This window comes from Hypomesus nipponensis, chromosome 25 (assembly GCF_054491055.1).
Source record: "Hypomesus nipponensis isolate SF chromosome 25, ASM5449105v1, whole genome shotgun sequence".
Taxonomy (NCBI): domain Eukaryota; kingdom Metazoa; phylum Chordata; class Actinopteri; order Osmeriformes; family Osmeridae; genus Hypomesus; species Hypomesus nipponensis.
In genome coordinates this window covers 2,290,095-2,312,099 of record NC_140385.1, presented here as the reverse complement: position 1 = coordinate 2,312,099, position 22,005 = coordinate 2,290,095, and the positions used below count along the sequence as shown (strand labels likewise).

Sequence of the window (22,005 nt, the reverse complement as noted above, 5' to 3'; positions counted from 1 at the left end):
ACTACCTGTTGAGTAAAAAACAAACACATGGTTTTAATGATTGATGTTTTTATTGATTTACTAAAACATTGGATGGTTTGAAAGGTCTTCAAAGGTCGTGAATTTCGCTTGAATTGTCAGTGTTTAAGTATATCATGACGGTCAAAGTGAGGATTTATTTTGCATTTGAAATCGATATTGAGAGCTTTATCTCTCAGTAGAAATCACTGTCATCATCATCATACGACATCACTCGAATCTGATCCTCTTTCTTCGAAGTGGCATCCTCTTCCTCCTCCTCTTCCTCCTCTCCGCCAGTCTTGTCCTTCTCGTCGTCTCGGTCCGTTGTCTGTCGGTGGAACTCCCAGTAGATTCCGGTCAGAACCTTCGCTGCTTCCACGGAAACCTTTAACGTGCCCATTACCTCTCTCTCCTCGTCCACACTCACAACTACAACCGCGGAGAGAAATAGAGAGGGACTGTCGCAGACTTTTTTTTTGGGAGGGGGGAGGTTTTGTTGAGGAAAAATATAGATTCTCACTGTCAATCTGGCGCTCGATGATGTCATTTCCTGTCAGCAGCTCCTGTAAGTCCAGGAAGGCGAGGCCGACGTCGACACACTCCTCATGCTCATCCAGCGGCTCGCTGACCACTGTGAACTTCAACCTGGGTGGAAACACACACACACACTCTGGTTAATAACACACACCCTTCACTGACACACACACAGTCTGGTTAATGACACACACACTCTCTGGTTAATAACACACACCCTTCACTGACACACACAGTCTGGTTAATGACACACACACACACACACACACACACTCTGGTTAATAACACACACCCTTCACTGACACACACAGTCTGGTTAATGACACACACACACACACACACACACACTCTGGTTAATAACACACACCCTTCACTGACACACACACAGTCTAGTTAATGACACACACACACACACACACACACACTCTGGTTAATAACACACACCCTTCACTGACACACACACAGTCTGGTTAATACCACACACCCCTCAGTGATACACACATGCACACACAGCTGAGCTCACCTGCCCTGGTTTGGGTCACTGCCCTCCAGCATGGTGTACAGGTACTGTCTGAGAGGGAGTGCTTCTGAGCTGTCCACATAGATGACTGAGAGAGAGGGGGAGAGGAGAGAGGAGGGAGAGGAGACAGAGAGGAGGGGGAGAGGAGAGAGAGCGGAAAGAGGAGGGAGAGAGAGGAGAGAGATGAGATTGGGAAGGATGGAAGAGGAGAAGAGAGGAGGGATGAGAGAGGACAAATGAGGAGATCATAGATGAAGATCATGATGAACCTGTGTGTTCCCTCGCCCACCTCCCTCCAGCCCGCTCACCTCTGGTAAAGTTGTAGTGAACCTCCTCCCCCTCCGTCGGTTTGCGGAGGGACATGGGCGTCTCCGTGGTCTCCATGGGAACGCCCAGGAGGCGGTACTCCACGTAGACGCGCTGCACGGATTGGTCCAGGGCCACTTGGGAGGTGGGGCCAAAACTCAAGGAGAGGATCTCCACTCTCAGCTTATCTCCCTGAAACAACGTGGGATTTGAACCCGTGACCTCTTGATCCGCAGTCAAACACTCTAACCACTGAGCTGTACCAGACAAATGATCTGTGGTAATTCTTACCTTCCTGATTGGTCTAGAAGGTCTAGGAATGACAACGACATCACTTTGAGAAGAGGTTCTTGACTCTGCCGAGTCCAGGTTGTCGCTGTCCTCGTGGGTTGCTTAGAGGAGTAGAGAGAACACGAACAAAGTGATGAACATAGCTTGATCTTGTTCACCAAAGTATACAGAAAAGTCAATCGAATCGCGTCATATCGGATCAGACCAGATCCTCCTTCAAACCGTGTGGTGTACTCTACACCAACTTTTCTTTGTTTTGCACCTTTCTCGCTCGTCTCGTCTTTCCCGGACACTTGCTCCAGAGAAGAAACGTCCTGAGGGAGAAGAGGAGATGAACTTTAGTTCCTTCACCCACCCTCTCCTCAAACCTCTACAGGCCGGATGTGGCGTGTCTTCCAGAGGGATGTTACACGGTGTATCATGGCCTCTGATTCAAGCTACATCCAGACCACACCCAGCCCTTCCATACAGGGATCGCATCCTGACTGGACTAACTTGAAGAGTCCTGTCGTCGCTGACAGAGCTTCTGGCTGACCGGGCTGAGCCTGGGAGAGATGTGGCCTGCTTCCTGGTTGGTGAGCGAGAGGGCGTGGCCTGTCTCTGTTCCTTCCTGGTTGGAGAGCGAGAGGGCGTGGCCTGTCTCTGTTCCTTCTTGGTCGGGGAGCCAGAAGGCGTGGCTTGACTGGTATCCAGGATCAGAAGGGGTGGGGCATGGGGAAGGTCAGGTGACCTCAGGGGTGTGGCCCTCTTCCTCGCAGGTGACTGGAAAGGTGTAGCTCCGCTGGGCTCTGGTGATGACATGGGAGTGGCGTGTTCTGATTGGATGTCTTGGGGTCGGTGCAGCTTGATTGGTGGAGGCTTGGGCTGGATCAGAAACCCAGGAAGTAAAGACGTGAAAATCACAGAAAGACAAGAATTAAATCTCGAAAGTTGAATCTCGAGAAAACGCATTGTTTCACCTGAACATGGGCCACTTTTAAGGTAACAGGTTTGTCCACCTTTGCCTCCTCTGTCTTCGTCTGGAAAAAAAGAAGGAATAAAGGAGATGCAACATAAAAGAGCACCAGAAGATAAGGTGAGGGTCATCACACATCCAGGATCGTCACCTTCACCCTCGGCCTGGCGATAGGCCTCAGGGGTTCCTCAGGTCTCTCTCTCCTCCTCTCCACCCCCCCCTCCCCTCCTTCACTCTCCCTCTCCCCTCGTTCCGTCTCCCTCTCCGCTCGGTCCGTCTCCCTGGGTCCTTGTGCTCCCCCTGGTGGCTGGAAGGGGTACCTCCATCGTATGGAGACGCGGACAAGGCCCCTAGGACCGCCCCCCGCGTCCCTCAGAACATAGTCACCTGACAGGAAGGAACACAGCATCTGAGGACTGAGGGATCAGATCAGGGGTTGAGATGCTACAGCTTCTCTGATTGGTGGGATGGACAGTGACTCCCTCCTCCCCCTCCTCCTCCCCCTCCTCCTCCCCTCCTCTTCCTCCCCCTCCTCCTCCTCCCCCTCCTCCCCCTCCTCCCCCTCCTCCCCCTCTCCCCCCTCCTCCCCCCCTCCTCCTCTCCCTCCTCCTCTTCCTCCCCCTCCTCCTCCTCTTCTCACCTCTTATCTGCTTCCCGTTTGCCAGCGAGCGCAGCGGCACGGGCGTCTTGGCCAGGTATGCGGGCGGCGTCTGCTCGTCGCTGTCGTCGAACAGGTAAACCCAAAGGCTCCCCGTCCGGAGGTATTCCAGGACGTCGGCCGTCACCGCTAACGGGTAGCTCACTGCGTCGTTAAACAGCGGGTCGGCACAGCACGGCACCGGGAGAGAGGCGTGAGCCGGCAGGTCGTACAGCCGGTACATGAGGTAGGAGTTTGGAAGTAGTCCCGGCCAGCGGGCGCTGAGGCCCAGGCACCGCTCCAGCACCACCTCCAGTTCGTTGGGTATCCCGCCGCCGTAGTCAAACATTTCCCTCTGCTTGGAAGATGGACGTTTATACGTTTGAGGTTTAAATAAGATGCAAAAACTTATCAAAATAAATATAAGTTCACTTGTGGAAGTTGTTCTGTCTCTCTCAGTGAGCCAGACAGCTGAGCTGTATGTTATCATTCAATGGCATTAAAACCAATTCATGTAGCAGAGCAAAGAACAGGGGGGATTCGACCCTGCCACCTCTTGATTCGCAGTCAAATACTCAACAAGCTATACCGGTCTGTATGAGATGGGTTTGTGTCTCTCACCTCATGTGTGCTGGCAGGCCACCCAAGGGAGCGCTGGGCAGGGCTTCTCTGAGTGACAGCTGCCCGCCTGTCCATCAGCCTATCAGCTCCTCTCTCCAGCACCGTGTCCATTGGCTCAGCCGGGGGGAAAAGACGCACCCAGAAGTCCAGAACCCCGATGACCTCACCCTCCGAGCCTGAGGGAGGAGGAGGGGAGGGAGAGGAGGAGGGGAGGGAGAGGAGAGGAGGAAAGGGGATGAAGGTGGATAATAGCATTCTACTTATGTGAACAAAAAACAGCTTTTAAAGCAAAAAATCGATTTAAAAAACTAGAATATGTGAACCCAGTGTGACCACATTCTTCTCACCTGTGACCTTGACCTGTCCGCTCACCCGCTCCCCTCTCCTCTCCCCCGCCCCACCCAGGGGCACCTGCGCCCTCCCCCGGGTCACAAAATGAACGCCCCCGAGGGCCTGATGCAGCTCCACCCTCACCCCTCCCTCCTGCCCCCCCAGCCGGCCCAGGTCCCAGGGCGAGAGCGGGTAGCGGGACGTGAACCCGTAGTCGGGCTGGGACCCCGTCACCAGAGGGGTAGAGTGCATCTCGAAATCCAGGAGGGCGTAGGTGCAGAAGGTCACGACCTCCTTGACCCCTCCCGACCCCTCCCGGGCTCCCCCCATGGTCCGTAACCCCCCAGGGGTGAAGGTTGCCCCCCGGAGGTGGATTTCCAACACAGACTCCCCCGCCCTCAGCTGGGAGAACGTGGTGTCGTCCTCAATGGGCTGCACCACTTCCTGGTCCCCCCCCGGCCAAGTGTACTGTAGTGGTATGGTCCGGTTGTAGTTCCTTGGGCTGTATGCCAACTCTTTCAGCTGGGCTGCAGAGAGAAAAGAGTGTGTTTGTTAAACAGTTGATTATGTGCTGCACTTCCTGTGTGAATGTGTTGTCCACTCTAAGCGTTACCCTGCAAGGTGTTGATCTGCAGGGCTCTTCGCCCCAGAAGTTTGTCCTTCTCTTCACCCCTCCTTCTGATCTCCTCCCTCTCTCTCTCTGATCTCTCCATCATGGTCTTCATCTCAGCCTAGCGCACGGACGGCACAAGAGGAGGGGCGGGTCTCAACTGTGTATACGTGCTCGGGTGTGTGTGACTGCGTGTGTGTGTGTGTGTGACTGTGTGTGTGTGTGCGTGTGTGTGTGTGTGACTGTGTGTGTGTGTGTGTGTGACTGTGTGTGTGACTGTGTGTGTGTGACTGTGTGTGTGTGTGTGACTGTGTGTGTGACTGCGTGTGTGTGTGTGTGTGACTGTGTGTGTGACTGTGTGTGTGTGTGTGTGTGACTGTGTGTGTGTGTGTGTGTGACTGTGTGTGTGTGACTGTGTGTGTGTGTGTGTGTGACTGTGTGTGTGACTGCGTGTGTGTGTGTGTGTGTGTGTGTGACTGTGTGTGTGACTGCGTGTGTGTGTGTGTGTGTGTGACTGTGTGTGTGTGACTGTGTGTGTGACTGTGTGTGTGTGTCCTACCTGCAGGTCAGTGTTGATGCGATGTTGCAGCAGCAGCATGTCCCTGCTCTTCTGCAGCTCCAGGACCGTCTCTGCGTGGGACGCCCGTGCCTCCGCCAGCTCCGCCCCCTTCCCGGATAGCTCCGCCCCCTTTCCAGACAACTCCGCCCCCTTCCCATCACGCAGCAGGAGACGCAGGCCCTCACGGCCCTCCTGCTGGAGTCTGAATGTCTGGAGAGAGACACCGTTAAAACTTTAAAAATACATGAAAACACTCCCAAAATTTTCTTTTTTTCCCCAAAATACTTTTTTCAACCTCTCTAGTTCATCTTACTACACATTAGTGGCTACACTACGTCTTCTCATCTTTATTGTAAGATAAAAATAAAATACTAAAAATGATAAATATTAATGACATTTTATCAACCTTGATCTGCAGAAGGGTTTCACTGAGTTCGTCCACACTCATGTCAAACTCCTGAGAGAGAGACAGAGAGAGAGAGAGAGAGAGAGAGAGAGAGAGAGAGGGGAGAGAGAGAGAGAGAGAGGGAGAGAGAGAGAGAGAGAGAGAGGGAAAAAAAGAGGGGGAGAGAGAGAAGGGGGGGAGTGAGCGAGGGAGGAAGAGAGAGAGACAGAGAGAGAAAGAGAGATTGAAAGGAAGAGAGAAAGAGACACAAAGAACGATGATGACACGACGACAACAAACCTCTTCACCTAACTCTTTATACATGAGTACAATGTGAGTGACCTCTGACCTTTGTGACCGAGTCCAGCCTCTCTTGCAATGATGTGACCTGGCCTCTGAGGTGGAGTACTTCCTGTTCCAGATGCTCATAATTGGCCCTTGTTAACGCAGTGGCTTCTGGGTAAACAGAACGTAATGATGATGATGATGCAGACGTCCACATTTTTTAATAAAATGCTTTTGCCCAAAGAAAGCAAAGTACAAACAGCATAAATAGAAGATGATCCACGATCAGTTCTGACTGTTTTTCGGTCGTCAGTCAAGAAACAATCTACATTTACAAGCCACATCTCAAAGTAACATTTGAGTCCCCCAAAAGATTTGAGAAAATTCTGAGAAAGGCAATTGTGTTTTTTTTTACCTTTTTCTCTCTCCATCTGTTCCACTGTCATCTCTTTCTCCTCCTCCAGCCTCCCTCTCTCCTCTCTCTCCACGTGCAGAATCTCCTCCAGTCTCCTGATGTCCATCCTCCAGACCTCCTCTTTCTCTCGCTCCCTCTCTTTTTCCAGATTCTTATCCTTGTCCTCCTTCTCCCCGTGATGGCTCTGGGCTGACAAGGTGCTGTGGACGAGAGAGACAGATCAAGAGAAAGAGAGACAGAGAGAGAGAGACAGAGAGAGAGACAGAGAGAGACAGAGTCAGAGAGAGAGACAGAGAGAGAGACAGAGAGAGAGAGACAGAGAGAGACAGAGAGAGAGAGAGAGACAGAGAGAGAAAAGAGAGACACAGAGTCAGAGAGAGAGACAGAGAGTCAGAGAGAGAGACAGAAGAGAGACAGAGAGAGAGACAGAAGAGCGTGCGTGTCATAGTGTGTCTGTATAGACTCCCCACCTCTCCAGCAGCGCGTCATAGCTCTCCTTCAGCAGGCGTCGCTCTCCCTCCAGATCTGACACTCTCTCCTGGAACTACGGAGGAGGAAGGAAACAGGAAGTGTGTACACGGGAACACAGGAAACAGGAAGTAAAAAAAAACAGGAATACGATCACATTAACGCCGGAAACGCCGGAAGTGTCAGATAATTACAGCGACACATTGGTTAGCCGGTGGTCACAACACCATTGGTCAGCCGGTGGTCACATGGTCAGCCGGTGAGTCCGAAAACAGTTTGACACCCCGTCTAGCAGCCCACATCAAGTATCAACTGTCACAAACGTTTGGGCCCGGGTAGGTCAGGAGGGGGTCAGACAGCCTGCAGTACCTCCTCCAGGCCTTGCAGTGAGAGGGTGGCAGCACTGAGCTGGCCCTCCAGTGCGAGCGCCCTCTGCCTCTCCTGTTTCTGCTGCAGGCTCAGCTCCTCCACCCTCTCCAGCAGGGCTGCCTGGCTCTCCTTCAGGGACTGCTGGCTCTGGGGAGGACACACAGGCTTCAGCTCGGGGGTTTACTGCATGTTTTAAGAGGTTCAATTTCCCCGCTTGCTGAGCGAATACATGACGTGATGGCTGGGGGTTGTAGTTATGTATTGATTTGGGACTTGGGATCTTTTTATTTGGTGGCGTCTCTCACCTGCTCCAGTTGAGCCTCGTATGCCTGGAGAGAGAGAGAGAGAGCGAGAGAGAGAGAGGGGGGGGGAATACAGAGAGAGAGAGAGAGAGAGAGAGAGGGGGAGAGAAAGAGAGAGAGAGAGAGAGAGAGAGAGAGAGAGAGAGAGAGAGAGAGAGAGAGAGAGAAAGAGAGAGAGTCAGTATCATGAAGCAGGTTTAGGGGTTAGGGGTTAGGGTTAACCTATGTGACATGGGTGAAAGGAGGTGAAGCCAGATGTCGGCCTGACCTCCTGCAGGTGGTTGAACTTCTCCTGGGTCAGTCTCAGGGCTGTGCCTCTCTCACTCACCTCCTGCAGGTGGTTGAACTTCTCCTGGGTCAGTCTCAGGGCTGTGCCTCTCTCACTCACCTCCTGCAGGTGGTTGAACTTCTCCTGGGTCAGTCTCAGGGCTGTGCCTCTCTCACTCACCTCCTGCAGGTGGTTGAACTTCTCCTGGGTCAGTCTCAGGGCTGTGCCTCTCTCACTCACCTCCTGCAGGTGGTTGAACTTCTCCTGGGTCAGTCTCAGGGCTGTGCCTCTCTCACTCACCTCCTGCAGGTGGTTGAACTTCTCCTGGGTCAGTCTCAGGGCTGTGCCTCTCTCACTCAGCTGCTTCTGCAGGCGGATCACTTCCACGTTTTCCCTGATGGTCAGTCTGAGGCAGGAAGACCAGCAGGGTCACTGACACGCTACCATGATGATGAAGCTGGGGGGAACGGTGTGTGTGTGTGTGCGTTTCAGTGTGTGTCTCTGTGTGTGTGTGTCTAAGTGTGTGTGTGTGTGCTCTGTGTGTGTGTGTGTGTGTCTAAGTGTTTGTGTGTGTGTGTGCTCTGTGTGTGTGTGTGCCCACCTGTGCCCTTCTGCCTGTTGCCTCCTCATCTCCCTGACGGTTCCCTCCACTTCCCTCTCCTTCTCCCTGAGAGAGAGAGCCAGCTGCTCCAGCTCCAACACCCTCCTCTGCTGCCCCTCCTCCTGACCAGCTCCTCCGCAGCGGGGAGGGGCCGTCTGGGCCGCACGCCTGACTCCACCCTCACCATCCAGGCCCCGCCCTGAGGTGGGAAACAAACATCCCTTTTGATGGTCTTGATCCTCAAATCTGTGTGTTTTTATTGTTAATGCTGGCTGGGTATAGCTTGGTGGTTAGAGCATCTGACTGCAGATCTAGAGATCACAGGTTAAAATCCCCTGTTTGTATGCTGCTTTGAAACAAACACATCAGCATATCACACAGGCGACTATACAGTATAACGTTTAGGGTGCACTTGATTGACATCGCTATCGGCCCACACGCTAACATGGTTTTCCGGAGCCGAGCAGCCTGTAGTGCGTGCGTCCCCCCAGGTCCAGGATGTGCTGCCGGGCCAGGCTGAGCTTGTTCTGCAGGGCCCCCTTCTGGCTCTCCAGGGTAGCGACCCGAGCCTCCAGCTCCAGGATGGTCTCCTCCAGGTCTCCCTCTCTCTGCCCCGCCGGGCGACCCTGACGCACACGCATCAGCTTGGTGGACATCCTGGGGGAGGAGGGGGGAGGAGGGGGGAGGAGGAGGGGGGAGGAGGAGGGGGGAGGAGGAGGAGGGGGGAGGAGGGGGGAGGAGAAGTTAGTGTGTGTGTGTACCTGCGTAGCCTCTGGTCCTGTGTGTGTGTGTGTGTGTGTGTGTACCTGCGTAGTCTCTGGTCCTGTGTGTGTGTGTGTGTGTTTGTGTACCTGCGTAGTCTCTGGTCCTGTGTGTGTGTGTGTGTACCTGCGTAGGCTCTGCTCCTGTGTGTGTGTGTGTGTGTGTGTACCTGCGTAGCCTCTACTCCTGTGTGTGTGTGTGTGTGTGTACCTGCGTAGCCTCTTCTCCTGTGTGTGTGTGTACCTGCGTAGCCTCTACTCCCTATGTGTGTGTGTGTGTGTGTGTGTGTACCTGCGTAGCCTCTACTCCCTATGTGTGTGTGTGTGTGTGTGTGTGTGTGTGTACCTGCGTAGCCTCTACTCCCTATGTGTGTGTGTGTGTGTGTGTGTGTGTGTACCTGCGTAGCCTCTGCTCCTGTGTGTGTGTGTGTTGTCTCAGCAGGGTGTTCTCCTCCTGCAGGTGAAGACACTGGTCCTCCAGCTGCTCCCGGGGAACACGGAACACTCTCTGACGGTCTGACACATACACACACACACACACACAGATACAGAAACACACAGATACACACACACACACACAGATAGTAATTATACAATGGAAGACGGACAGAATTATTAATATTCATAACTATGGCCGGACCGGGCCAGACCAGGACCAGACCAGACCAGACCAGGACCAGGACCAAACCAGGACCAGACCAGGACCAGACCAGACCAGGACCAGACCAGACCAGGACCAGGACCAGACCAGGACCAAACCAGGACCAGACCAGGACCAAACCAGGACCAGGACCAGACCAGGACCAGACCAGACCAGGACCAAACCAGGACCAGACCAGGACCAAACCAGGACCAGACCAGGACCAGACCAGGACCAAACCAGGACCAGACCAGGACCAGACCAGGACCAGACCAGGACCAGACCAGGACCAGACCAGACCAGGACCAGACCAGACCAGGACCAGGACCAGACCAGGACCAAACCAGGACCAGACCAGGACCAAACCAGGACCAGGACCAAACCAGGACCAGACCAGGACCAAACCAGGACCAGACCAGGACCAAACCAGGACCAGGACCAAACCAGGACCAGGACCAAACCAGGACCAGACCAGGACCAAACCAGGACCAAACCAGGACCAAACCAGGACCAGACCAGGACCAAACCAGGACCAGACCAGGACCAGACCAGGACCAGGACCAAACAAGAAGTTGCTTCGTACCTTTTATCTTCAGAACCTGCAGCTTCTTCCATGACTTTGTGTCTCGAACTGTGTCTGAAGAGACACAAAGAAGAGAGTAAAACACACACTTATACACACACACTTATACACACACACACACACACACACACAGGTGCGTACCTGTCATCGCTGGCATCAGCCCTCCCCTCACCAGTCCCACATCCCTGACTGGGAGATCCCCAGCAGTCTCATCCACAGCCAATGACATCGCTCTGTCTTGTTGGATGCACCAATCAGCAGCTAGCTCTCAAGGGCTCCGGAAGTAATGTAATCGCCGGAAGTGATGTCATAACTGTCTGACTTCACACATCTTGTCTGGGAGTTTGGCATGGTGAAAGAGACTGAAATGTTATTCCAGACTGACAGGTCGCTTTCAGTGTGGAGACAAAACGTAACATTGTTTCAATACCACCCTCTGCTTGTCCACTTTTAATAATAATGATTCACATGATAAATTCATAATTTTAAGGTAAGAAGCAGACAAACCATATCACGATAATTTAAGTAAAAATGATTATTTTCTTGTAATAATATTCCTTCAAACTATAACGCTGCAAACTAGGCAAAGCAAACAAGCCGACAGCTAACTAGCCATAGCTAACTAGCCCAAGATAATATATGCATAAAGCACATTCCTAGTGCGAGTAAAAGCCCATTAAGACGGTCAGTTGTGTACTCACTATGATGGTTCCTTCACATCAGGGTCCTGTAGCTGAACAGTGACACTACTGATGACTGACTGGGAACATGTTACATTTAGTCACAGCCTGTACCCTGTTCTGTGTTCTCTGTGTTCTCTGTGTTCTCTGTGGTCTGTGTGGTCTATCTTCTCTGTGTGTCTCAGCGCAATGTTGCAGTCCTGTCAGTTTTAATCTCTTTTGATCCTTCCCTGTGTGAGTGTGTGTCTCTCTCTGCCTAGGCTCAGACAGAGCGCCTGTGTCTCCCTGCTCCATCTGGTCCCATGTTAATCTGATCCGTGTCCTAATCTGATTACCTCAACTAAGCGAACGTGCCAGGATACATCTGGAGACTGATCCTGGGTCAGTTCTGAGGCTGCTCTGGGAATGGTGGAGGTAGTAACTCTGGAAGGTAGCGCTGACCCTGGGTCTGAGTAAAGGACAATCTAAACACAAACTAGGTGAACAGAAGACAAGGAAGAGAAATAGAGAGAGAGACAGGGAGGGGATGAAAAGGAGGAGAAATTGAGGGGAGAAATGGAGGGGAGAAATTGATTGGGTCACTAGGTTAAGGAGACAGAGTGTAAGGATAGAGGATACAGGAGGGATATGAGGAGAGACAAAGTCAAACTGAATAAAAGTCCCAATTTGTAAACAGGGTAGTATATTGAGTGTGTTAGTGTTAGTGTTATTAGAGTGTGTATGTGTTAGTTTATTTATATATTAAGACACTACATTACAAACAAGATACACTTGCAATTCCACGTCATAATGTTTCAGAATAATCACTAAGTATCGACTACAAATATTACTGATGATTCATTTAATAAGTGAATCTGTTGTTGGTCCTGAAGGACTTGGTGTCATAGGTGTGTTGTTTATCTTTTCATTAACCAAACAGAGATGTATTGCGCAAGGCAAATATTTTCGTCCGCATTTAAAAATATGTTTCAAATTGTGACGCCGTCAAAAGTCCTGCCCCTGTCTGCGACGCAGGGGGCGACGGGACGAATAACGAGAGCTGATTTGTTGTCCCCGCTGTCACTCATGTCAGGGTTGAAGAGAGGAAACACCCTCCCAGTGAAGGAGCAGCCACTGAAAGAATAGATATGCGAAGCCTTTCCTGCATCGTAAAAAGACACCACCCCTTCCTCGTAGTCCAATAGCACGCCCACGACACAGGGCTTCTCTCTGATTGGCAGGAGGAGCGACTGCCAATCGCACGCCCTGTAATCACTCCCCTTCCTCAGGCAGATTGTCCAATAGCCATCCTCGGGGCTGAGGGTAACCACGCCCTTCCTGTTGACGGACTCTCTGGCCACGCCCAGATCCCAGGCCGTCTTGTTGCCGACCTCAACCTCCCAGTAGCGCCTCCCGGAGGTGAAGCCGTGCATGGCGAGGACGCAGGGCGCCGTGTCGAAGCGCCGGGGGCCTTCCGGAAGGTTCTCCTGCTCTCTGTCTCCGTCCCAGACCCTCTTCCTGTCCCTGGACACGACCAGCCACGGGTTGGCTGTGCCAGGGTCCAGACTCACGTCCACTGGAGAGAGAAGTTCAAATAAGTACAACTAACTATAAACATCAAAAATGACACACAACGATTACAAACATACGTGTGTATATGTACATAACAAACCTTGCTGAGAGGAAGGACACTAAATTATATGAATGATTACAACAATAAAAATGATAGAGATCAAATTATAAAGATTTAATAAAAAAAATTATAAGCCAATAATTAAAAAAAAAACAACAATAGTGATACAAATTATATAAAGGAGAATAGGAGATTGTGATTGTCAGCTGCTTTGAGTTACAGCAAAACAATACAAATGACGATACAATTACAAAGATTGAAAATTGATAATAATAAGCCAAAGATAAAAAACTACAAAAATAGTCATTCAAAGTATATAAAGGATGAACAGAATAGGAGATGTGAAGTTATTGTCAGCTGTGAACATCATACCTGCATACCGCTGGACTATCTCGTGCTCTGTTAAAGAACCAAAACCAAAACACAACTTCAAACTGAGCCTCGAACAACTGTCATTATGATTAGCGATTTGATCCTGTGAGACGATTCTGACCTTTTCTGGCCAGTTTGGTCTGGGCTGCCTTTAACATCCCCTCTAACTGGGACACTTTGGAGCTCAGCGTCCCCACACACTGGTGGGAGTGGACGCTGGTGTCAGACCAGTCCTTGGTGGGAGGGGGGCGGGTGAGGGACGGGAACCTCTGACAGGGGAGACAGAGAAACACAGCAGCTAAAGATGTGTCTTTCAAGACATGGTGCGGTCTGAAGGAGTCGCACACTGCACCTGCAGGAGGAGGTGGTGATGAAGGGGTGGGGGCACTGATGTGGAGGGGGAGGTGGAGGGGGAGTACTGACCTGCAGGAGGAGGAAGTGGTCCTCGGTGTGTGAGAGCTGCTCCAGCTCAGATCTCCTCCTCTGAAGCTCAGAGATCTCCCGCTCCAGATCCCTGACGAGGTCTTGGGCTCTCCTCTCCGCTGCCTCCTGCTTCTCCACCATCTCCTGGTTGAGCTCCGCCAGGCTTCTCTCCACGGCGGTCATCAGAGCGCCGAAGAGCTCCGCGCTCTCCTCCATCGCTTTCCTTGAGTTCGTCTGATGGGGGAGACGTAGAGTGAGAGACGGCAGTGTGCGACAGCACTGCGGAGTTCGTCCCGTAGCTTCGGGATCTCGAATAAAACCAGACATATGGTGAACTCACTCTGCTGAGCTCCACCGAGTGTTGGATCTCCTCCACCTTCTTCACTCTGGTCTGGATCATCTGCAGCACCTCCACCTCAGCCCTCTCCATCTGAGCCTTGGAATCAGAAGCACAACTAAATCACTGGCTGTCGGAGTACATGATAAGAAAAGAGGCGAGGAAGAGGTGGAGGAGGAAAATGACAGGGAAAAAGAAAGGATAAACGAAGAACGAGAGGGAGAAGAACGTCGAACAACCAAAATCCTCTTAGAGCTCCGCGCCTTTGACCCTTGACCTCCTGCTGTACAGTCCACGTGGCTCCGGGCTGAAAGTAAGTTCACCGTAAACATCTCACCTTCTTCTCTGTGCTCTCTCGCTCTGCCGGGACGGTGCGGTGCCCCCGGTGGTCGGTCTCCGCACACAGAACACACATACACGTCTGGTCGCTCCTGCAGAACATCTCCAGGAGCCTCTGGTGCTTCCTACACATCCTGTCCTCCAGGTTCTCCACAGGGTCGACCAGCTGGTGGATCTTCAGACCGGCCACTCTCTGGTGAGGCTCCAGGTGAGTCTCACAGTAGGAGGTCAGACACACCAGGCAGGACTTCAAGGCCCGGAGCTTCGTCCCGGTGCAGACGTCACACGCCACGTCCCCCGGTCCGAGGACGGCCACGCCTCCTCCGTTCCGTCTCCTCGCCCGGATCTGCTCCGACATCTCCCGGGCAAAGGGGTTCTGCCGGGGGTCCGGGTGACCAGGGAACACGGTGTTGCACCTGGGGCAGCTGCAGGTGTGGAGGCTCAGCCAGTGCTCTGTGATGCAGGCCAGGCAGAAGCTGTGGCCACAGGGGATGGAGACGGGCTCGGTGAAGACCTCCGTGCACAGGGAGCAGAGGAATTGCTCTTCAGACAGGAAGTGGACGGTGGAAGCCATGACTGGAGGAGAATGATACAGGTCTATCTGTCACGAATGGAGAAAGGAAATTAAGAGTGAAAAGTAAAATAAAAGTCAGGCAAGTTATTTTGATCCAAACTGAACTTTAAGGCTGTTCCTTTGGAACATGGTCCTTTTAAACATACACAATATTGTCAACTGAAAGGATGGTGGAATACATTAAATGTTTAAATTAAATATATAAAAACACAACAACATCTTCAGCTGTTTATACATGGTTAGTGACAGTTGGGTAGAGACAGGAAAGCAGGGAGGGAGGGAGAGAGAGAGAGAGAGAGAGAGAGAGAGAGAGAGGACAGACACGCAGGACAACGGCCCAGGGCGGAATCGAACCTGGGTCCTTGCGTTTGGCTTACGTGGTACGCGCTCTATCTTGTGAGGCCCCAGACTTTAGGAAATAAGTAAAAGCTGTCCCTCCCCACACTCTCTTGCTGCGTCTAGTCTCAGTACAACCTGCAGCATCTAACAACAGCACTGTGAACTCTTATCAGTTGCCTGTGGGAAAAAAACGACCAAAGTCCAACCAATCGCTCGTTACAAACTACACACTACCAAACCCACATGACCCGAGTTAAGGACACACTGAAGTAGAGAAACAACAGAACAGTCTCCGTTAAGTTCACTTCCTCCGCTTCACCAATGTGTGATGATCTACAACATGATGGTGGGACCACTGGACTGTACCCACAAGCTGTGACCTACCTCGACCAACAGGAAGTTGACATGTGAGGAAAGGGGGAGGGCAGGTGCTGCTGTCAATCATCAGCCTAAGGCCCTCCCCTTTCTGGTCTCCTCTATCATTTAACCCTTCCAGCGCCTCAGCTACCAGGACTGCTCGACTCCTAGTCTCAGCTACCAGGACCCCTCGTCTCCTAGTCTCAGCTACCAGGACCCCTCGTTTCCTAGTCTCAGCTACCAGGACCCCTCGTTTCCTAGTCTCAGCTACCAGGACCCCTCGTCTCCTAGTCTCAGCTACCAGGACCCCTCGTTTCCTAGTCTCAGCTACCAGGACCCCTCGTTTCCTAGTCTCAGCTACCAGGACCCCTCGTTTCCTAGTCTCAGCTACCAGGACCCCTCGTCTCCTAGTCTCAGCTACCAGGACCCCTCGTTTCCTAGTCTCAGCTACCAGAGTGCCGCCATCTTGAAGTTTAAGTAAAAGTTGCTTCTTCACTCAATAACTAACGTTGGTTGGATCTGATTTTGTTTGTGCTGCAGTGTGAAATGTGTCTTTGATTTTAATGAAAAAAAGAAATCACAGATATTCAGTATTAAGATGTTGGTTTACTGAGAACTTTGTGTGGGATTTGAAAGTATTGTTTTGAATAGGAACATTACCAGTGCAGAATAATTCACATAATTAATAAAACATTTAACATAGTTGTGTCTACTCAAAATGAAAGGAACATGATGACCAACATGCATCGTTTTGTCTTTTGGCTAAAAGAGTCTGCTAAATAATTTCAATACAATTATACAGAATTCCCTCTTAGTCAGAGCTGGTTTCCTGTTCCTTTTCTTCCTTTTCCACTGAGAACTCTCTTCTTCCTCCTTGTGGAAGACCTTTCCATCTGGCTGCTTTCTCCACCTCAGCTGGAAGTCTTCAGTCAGCCCCTTCTCTCTCAGCTTCACCTGGACCTGAGGAGGAGAGCGAGTCTGGACTAAGAATATGTACTCTCCTCTTTAAACATACACAATATTGTCAACTGAAAGGATGGTGGAATACATTAAATGTTTAAATTAAATATATAAAAACACAACAACATCTTCAGCTGTTTATACATGGTTAGTGACAGTTGGGTAGAGACAGGAAAGCAGGGAGGGAGGGAGAGAGAGAGAGAGAGAGAGAGAGAGAGAGAGGACAGACACGCAGGACAACGGCCCAGGGCGGAATCGAACCTGGGTCCTTGCGTTTGGCTTACGTGGTACGCGCTCTATCTTGTGAGGCCCCAGACTTTAGGAAATAAGTAAAAGCTGTCCCTCCCCACACTCTCTTGCTGCGTCTAGTCTCAGTACAACCTGCAGCATCTAACAACAGCACTGTGAACTCTTATCAGTTGCCTGTGGGAAAAAAACGACCAAAGTCCAACCAATCGCTCGTTACAAACTACACACTACCAAACCCACATGACCCGAGTTAAGGACACACTGAAGTAGAGAAACAACAGAACAGTCTCCGTTAAGTTCACTTCCTCCGCTTCACCAATGTGTGATGATCTAAAACATGATGGTGGGACCACTGGACTGTACCCACAAGCTGTGACCTACCTCGACCAACAGGAAGTTGACATGTGAGGAAAGGGGGAGGGCAGGTGCTGCTGTCAATCATCAGCCTAAGGCCCTCCCCTTTCTGGTCTCCTCTATCATTTAACCCTTCCAGCGCCTCAGCTACCAGGACTGCTCGACTCCTAGTCTCAGCTACCAGGACCCCTCGTCTCCTAGTCTCAGCTACCAGGACCCCTCGTTTCCTAGTCTCAGCTACCAGGACCCCTCGTTTCCTAGTCTCAGCTACCAGGACCCCTCGTCTCCTAGTCTCAGCTACCAGGACCCCTCGTTTCCTAGTCTCAGCTACCAGGACCCCTCGTTTCCTAGTCTCAGCTACCAGGACCCCTCGTTTCCTAGTCTCAGCTACCAGGACCCCTCGTCTCCTAGTCTCAGCTACCAGGACCCCTCGTTTCCTAGTCTCAGCTACCAGAGTGCCGCCATCTTGAAGTTTAAGTAAAAGTTGCTTCTTCACTCAATAACTAACGTTGGTTGGATCTGATTTTGTTTGTGCTGCAGTGTGAAATGTGTCTTTGATTTTAATGAAAAAAAGAAATCACAGATATTCAGTATTAAGATGTTGGTTTACTGAGAACTTTGTGTGGGATTTGAAAGTATTGTTTTGAATAGGAACATTACCAGTGCAGAATAATTCACATAATTAATAAAACATTTAACATAGTTGTGTCTACTCAAAATGAAAGGAACATGATGACCAACATGCATCGTTTTGTCTTTTGGCTAAAAGAGTCTGCTAAATAATTTCAATACAATTATACAGAATTCCCTCTTAGTCAGAGCTGGTTTCCTGTTCCTTTTCTTCCTTTTCCACTGAGAACTCTCTTCTTCCTCCTTGTGGAAGACCTTTCCATCTGGCTGCTTTCTCCACCTCAGCTGGAAGTCTTCAGTCAGCCCCTTCTCTCTCAGCTTCACCTGGACCTGAGGAGGAGAGCGAGTCTGGACTAAGAATATGTACTCTCCTCTTTAAACATACACAATATTGTCAACTGAAAGGATGGTGGAATACATTAAATGTTTAAATTAAATATATAAAAACACAACAACATCTTCAGCTGTTTATACATGGTTAGTGACAGTTGGGTAGAGACAGGAAAGCAGGGAGGGAGGGAGAGAGAGAGAGAGAGAGAGAGAGAGAGAGAGAGGACAGACACGCAGGACAACGGCCCAGGGCGGAATCGAACCTGGGTCCTTGCGTTTGGCTTACGTGGTACGCGCTCTATCTTGTGAGGCCCCAGACTTTAGGAAATAAGTAAAAGCTGTCCCTCCCCACACTCTCTTGCTGCGTCTAGTCTCAGTACAACCTGCAGCATCTAACAACAGCACTGTGAACTCTTATCAGTTGCCTGTGGGAAAAAAACGACCAAAGTCCAACCAATCGCTCGTTACAAACTACACACTACCAAACCCACATGACCCGAGTTAAGGACACACTGAAGTAGAGAAACAACAGAACAGTCTCCGTTAAGTTCACTTCCTCCGCTTCACCAATGTGTGATGATCTACAACATGATGGTGGGACCACTGGACTGTACCCACAAGCTGTGACCTACCTCGACCAACAGGAAGTTGACATGTGAGGAAAGGGGGAGGGCAGGTGCTGCTGTCAATCATCAGCCTAAGGCCCTCCCCTTTCTGGTCTCCTCTATCATTTAACCCTTCCAGCGCCTCAGCTACCAGGACTGCTCGACTCCTAGTCTCAGCTACCAGGACCCCTCGTCTCCTAGTCTCAGCTACCAGGACCCCTCGTTTCCTAGTCTCAGCTACCAGGACCCCTCGTTTCCTAGTCTCAGCTACCAGGACCCCTCGTCTCCTAGTCTCAGCTACCAGGACCCCTCGTTTCCTAGTCTCAGCTACCAGGACCCCTCGTTTCCTAGTCTCAGCTACCAGGACCCCTCGTTTCCTAGTCTCAGCTACCAGGACCCCTCGTCTCCTAGTCTCAGCTACCAGGACCCCTCGTTTCCTAGTCTCAGCTACCAGAGTGCCGCCATCTTGAAGTTTAAGTAAAAGTTGCTTCTTCACTCAATAACTAACGTTGGTTGGATCTGATTTTGTTTGTGCTGCAGTGTGAAATGTGTCTTTGATTTTAATGAAAAAAAGAAATCACAGATATTCAGTATTAAGATGTTGGTTTACTGAGAACTTTGTGTGGGATTTGAAAGTATTGTTTTGAATAGGAACATTACCAGTGCAGAATAATTCACATAATTAATAAAACATTTAACATAGTTGTGTCTACTCAAAATGAAAGGAACATGATGACCAACATGCATCGTTTTGTCTTTTGGCTAAAAGAGTCTGCTAAATAATTTCAATACAATTATACAGAATTCCCTCTTAGTCAGAGCTGGTTTCCTGTTCCTTTTCTTCCTTTTCCACTGAGAACTCTCTTCTTCCTCCTTGTGGAAGACCTTTCCATCTGGCTGCTTTCTCCACCTCAGCTGGAAGTCTTCAGTCAGCCCCTTCTCTCTCAGCTTCACCTGGACCTGAGGAGGAGAGCGAGTCTGGACTAAGAATATGTACTCTCCTCTTTAAACATACACAATATTGTCAACTGAAAGGATGGTGGAATACATTAAATGTTTAAATTAAATATATAAAAACACAACAACATCTTCAGCTGTTTATACATGGTTAGTGACAGTTGGGTAGAGACAGGAAAGCAGGGAGGGAGGGAGAGAGAGAGAGAGAGAGAGAGAGAGAGAGAGAGGACAGACACGCAGGACAACGGCCCAGGGCGGAATCGAACCTGGGTCCTTGCGTTTGGCTTACGTGGTACGCGCTCTATCTTGTGAGGCCCCAGACTTTAGGAAATAAGTAAAAGCTGTCCCTCCCCACACTCTCTTGCTGCGTCTAGTCTCAGTACAACCTGCAGCATCTAACAACAGCACTGTGAACTCTTATCAGTTGCCTGTGGGAAAAAAACGACCAAAGTCCAACCAATCGCTCGTTACAAACTACACACTACCAAACCCACATGACCCGAGTTAAGGACACACTGAAGTAGAGAAACAACAGAACAGTCTCCGTTAAGTTCACTTCCTCCGCTTCACCAATGTGTGATGATCTACAACATGATGGTGGGACCACTGGACTGTACCCACAAGCTGTGACCTACCTCGACCAACAGGAAGTTGACATGTGAGGAAAGGGGGAGGGCAGGTGCTGCTGTCAATCATCAGCCTAAGGCCCTCCCCTTTCTGGTCTCCTCTATCATTTAACCCTTCCAGCGCCTCAGCTACCAGGACTGCTCGACTCCTAGTCTCAGCTACCAGGACCCCTCGTCTCCTAGTCTCAGCTACCAGGACCCCTCGTTTCCTAGTCTCAGCTACCAGGACCCCTCGTTTCCTAGTCTCAGCTACCAGGACCCCTCGTCTCCTAGTCTCAGCTACCAGGACCCCTCGTTTCCTAGTCTCAGCTACCAGGACCCCTCGTTTCCTAGTCTCAGCTACCAGGACCCCTCGTTTCCTAGTCTCAGCTACCAGGACCCCTCGTCTCCTAGTCTCAGCTACCAGGACCCCTCGTTTCCTAGTCTCAGCTACCAGAGTGCCGCCATCTTGAAGTTTAAGTAAAAGTTGCTTCTTCACTCAATAACTAACGTTGGTTGGATCTGATTTTGTTTGTGCTGCAGTGTGAAATGTGTCTTTGATTTTAATGAAAAAAAGAAATCACAGATATTCAGTATTAAGATGTTGGTTTACTGAGAACTTTGTGTGGGATTTGAAAGTATTGTTTTGAATAGGAACATTACCAGTGCAGAATAATTCACATAATTAATAAAACATTTAACATAGTTGTGTCTACTCAAAATGAAAGGAACATGATGACCAACATGCATCGTTTTGTCTTTTGGCTAAAAGAGTCTGCTAAATAATTTCAATACAATTATACAGAATTCCCTCTTAGTCAGAGCTGGTTTCCTGTTCCTTTTCTTCCTTTTCCACTGAGAACTTTCTTCTTCCTCCTTGTGGAAGACCTTTCCATCTGGCTGCTTTCTCCACCTCAGCTGGAAGTCTTCAGTCAGCCCCTTCTCTCTCAGCTTCACCTGGACCTGAGGAGGAGAGCGAGTCTGGACTAAGAATATGTACTCTCCTCTTTAAAGTGAAGATCAACATGAATCAACAAGTCTCACCCGTTGTAAGATGGCCTCCATCACAGCAGGATCCTCTAGGTCCACACCTGAGTTCTCTCTGGTCAGACTCATTCTCACCACCTGCTGCTGCACCAGGACGTGAGACACCAACAAGAACATGGAAAATGTACGACATCACAAAGGACCATTTAAGAACAATTATTACCTCACAAAGAAACAGTTATGACATCACAAAAGCCGCTTCATGTCCTTTGTGTTTCATCACATTGCAGTTCTAGAACGTCTCAGCCAAGATTGTTTCTAACACTTAAAAAAAAAAACAATGATGTACAACTGTAGCAGAAAAAGGGAAGTTTAACATTACAGGGCTAGTCCGTCCATCTGCCGAAGGAACTAAACTCTGACGAAAACAGAATTAGTGCCCGTTTATATTATTAGGTTTGTTGATCTTCCAATATTTATATAATATAACGGAGGAGTTGCTGTCATGTGACCACTTCCAGGGGTCCCTGTACAGGCCCATACAGGAGAACTTTGACATGTTTCATGTCCACAATCTGCTGGTTCTCAGTCTGGTTCCCAGAGTGAAAAAAGCTGCAATTTGAGTTTTGTGATGGCACTGCCCTTTTGTGGGGAATCTCTGTTACTGCATTGAGAGAGAAAGAGGGAGATATGAAGAGATGGACGGAGAGAGAGAGAAAGGGGGGAGAGAGAGAGAGAGGGGGGAGAGAGAGGAAAAGATATGCAAAAAGAATGAGAGAGAGAAAGGGAGAGATTGAGAGAGGGACAAAGGGAGAGGGGAGAGAGAAAGACTAAACACTTGATGTGTCAGAAAAA

General features: G+C 50.2%; 2 protein-coding genes and 4 long non-coding RNA genes across 7 annotated transcripts; all 6 read right to left on the bottom strand.

Annotated features, from left to right (window-relative positions):
- Window positions 1-31: 31 nt before the first annotated feature.
- rpgrip1 (RPGR interacting protein 1) lies at window positions 32-11,454 on the bottom strand. The gene is made up of 26 exons (XM_084692019.1): window positions 10,582-11,454; window positions 10,441-10,494; window positions 9,616-9,733; window positions 8,902-9,113; window positions 8,457-8,655; window positions 8,156-8,261; window positions 7,591-7,614; window positions 7,286-7,432; window positions 6,919-6,992; window positions 6,449-6,648; window positions 6,098-6,204; window positions 5,770-5,820; window positions 5,364-5,573; window positions 4,808-4,925; window positions 4,212-4,721; window positions 3,865-4,040; window positions 3,247-3,598; window positions 2,758-2,993; window positions 2,611-2,670; window positions 2,147-2,515; window positions 1,914-1,965; window positions 1,652-1,752; window positions 1,363-1,552; window positions 1,058-1,142; window positions 521-645; window positions 32-429 (listed from the first exon to the last, which is right to left on the bottom strand). The coding sequence occupies exons 1-26, from the start codon at window positions 10,667-10,669 to the stop codon at window positions 194-196; spliced, it is 4,200 nt and encodes a 1,399-aa protein (XP_084548145.1). The 5' UTR covers window positions 10,670-11,454; the 3' UTR covers window positions 32-193.
- Window positions 11,455-11,946: 492 nt separating this feature from the next.
- On the bottom strand, window positions 11,947-15,494 carry LOC146221713 (E3 ubiquitin-protein ligase TRIM21-like). 2 transcript variants are annotated; one of them, XM_084691971.1, is made up of 7 exons: window positions 15,155-15,494; window positions 14,202-14,800; window positions 13,868-13,963; window positions 13,528-13,761; window positions 13,226-13,373; window positions 13,105-13,131; window positions 11,947-12,675 (listed from the first exon to the last, which is right to left on the bottom strand). In XM_084691971.1, the coding sequence occupies exons 2-7, from the start codon at window positions 14,775-14,777 to the stop codon at window positions 12,089-12,091; spliced, it is 1,668 nt and encodes a 555-aa protein (XP_084548097.1). In that variant the 5' UTR covers window positions 14,778-14,800; window positions 15,155-15,494; the 3' UTR covers window positions 11,947-12,088. The 2 variants fall into 2 exon arrangements, with proteins under 2 accessions (XP_084548097.1, XP_084548098.1); XM_084691972.1 differs by lacking the exon at window positions 15,155-15,494 and having other exon boundaries at window positions 14,202-14,817.
- Window positions 15,495-16,059: 565 nt separating this feature from the next.
- On the bottom strand, window positions 16,060-16,978 carry LOC146221712 (uncharacterized). Its single transcript, XR_014746669.1, has 2 exons — window positions 16,718-16,978; window positions 16,060-16,433 (listed from the first exon to the last, which is right to left on the bottom strand). It is a non-coding gene; the product is annotated as an uncharacterized LOC146221712 (long non-coding RNA).
- A 644-nt stretch (window positions 16,979-17,622) lies between these two features.
- On the bottom strand, window positions 17,623-18,644 carry LOC146221711 (uncharacterized). Its single transcript, XR_014746788.1, has 2 exons — window positions 18,283-18,644; window positions 17,623-17,996 (listed from the first exon to the last, which is right to left on the bottom strand). It is a non-coding gene; the product is annotated as an uncharacterized LOC146221711 (long non-coding RNA).
- Window positions 18,645-19,187: 543 nt separating this feature from the next.
- On the bottom strand, window positions 19,188-20,209 carry LOC146221710 (uncharacterized). The gene is made up of 2 exons (XR_014746789.1): window positions 19,848-20,209; window positions 19,188-19,561 (listed from the first exon to the last, which is right to left on the bottom strand). It is a non-coding gene; the product is annotated as an uncharacterized LOC146221710 (long non-coding RNA).
- Window positions 20,210-20,752: 543 nt separating this feature from the next.
- LOC146221709 (uncharacterized) lies at window positions 20,753-21,320 on the bottom strand. The gene is made up of 2 exons (XR_014746674.1): window positions 21,208-21,320; window positions 20,753-21,126 (listed from the first exon to the last, which is right to left on the bottom strand). It is a non-coding gene; the product is annotated as an uncharacterized LOC146221709 (long non-coding RNA).
- Window positions 21,321-22,005: the final 685 nt, after the last annotated feature.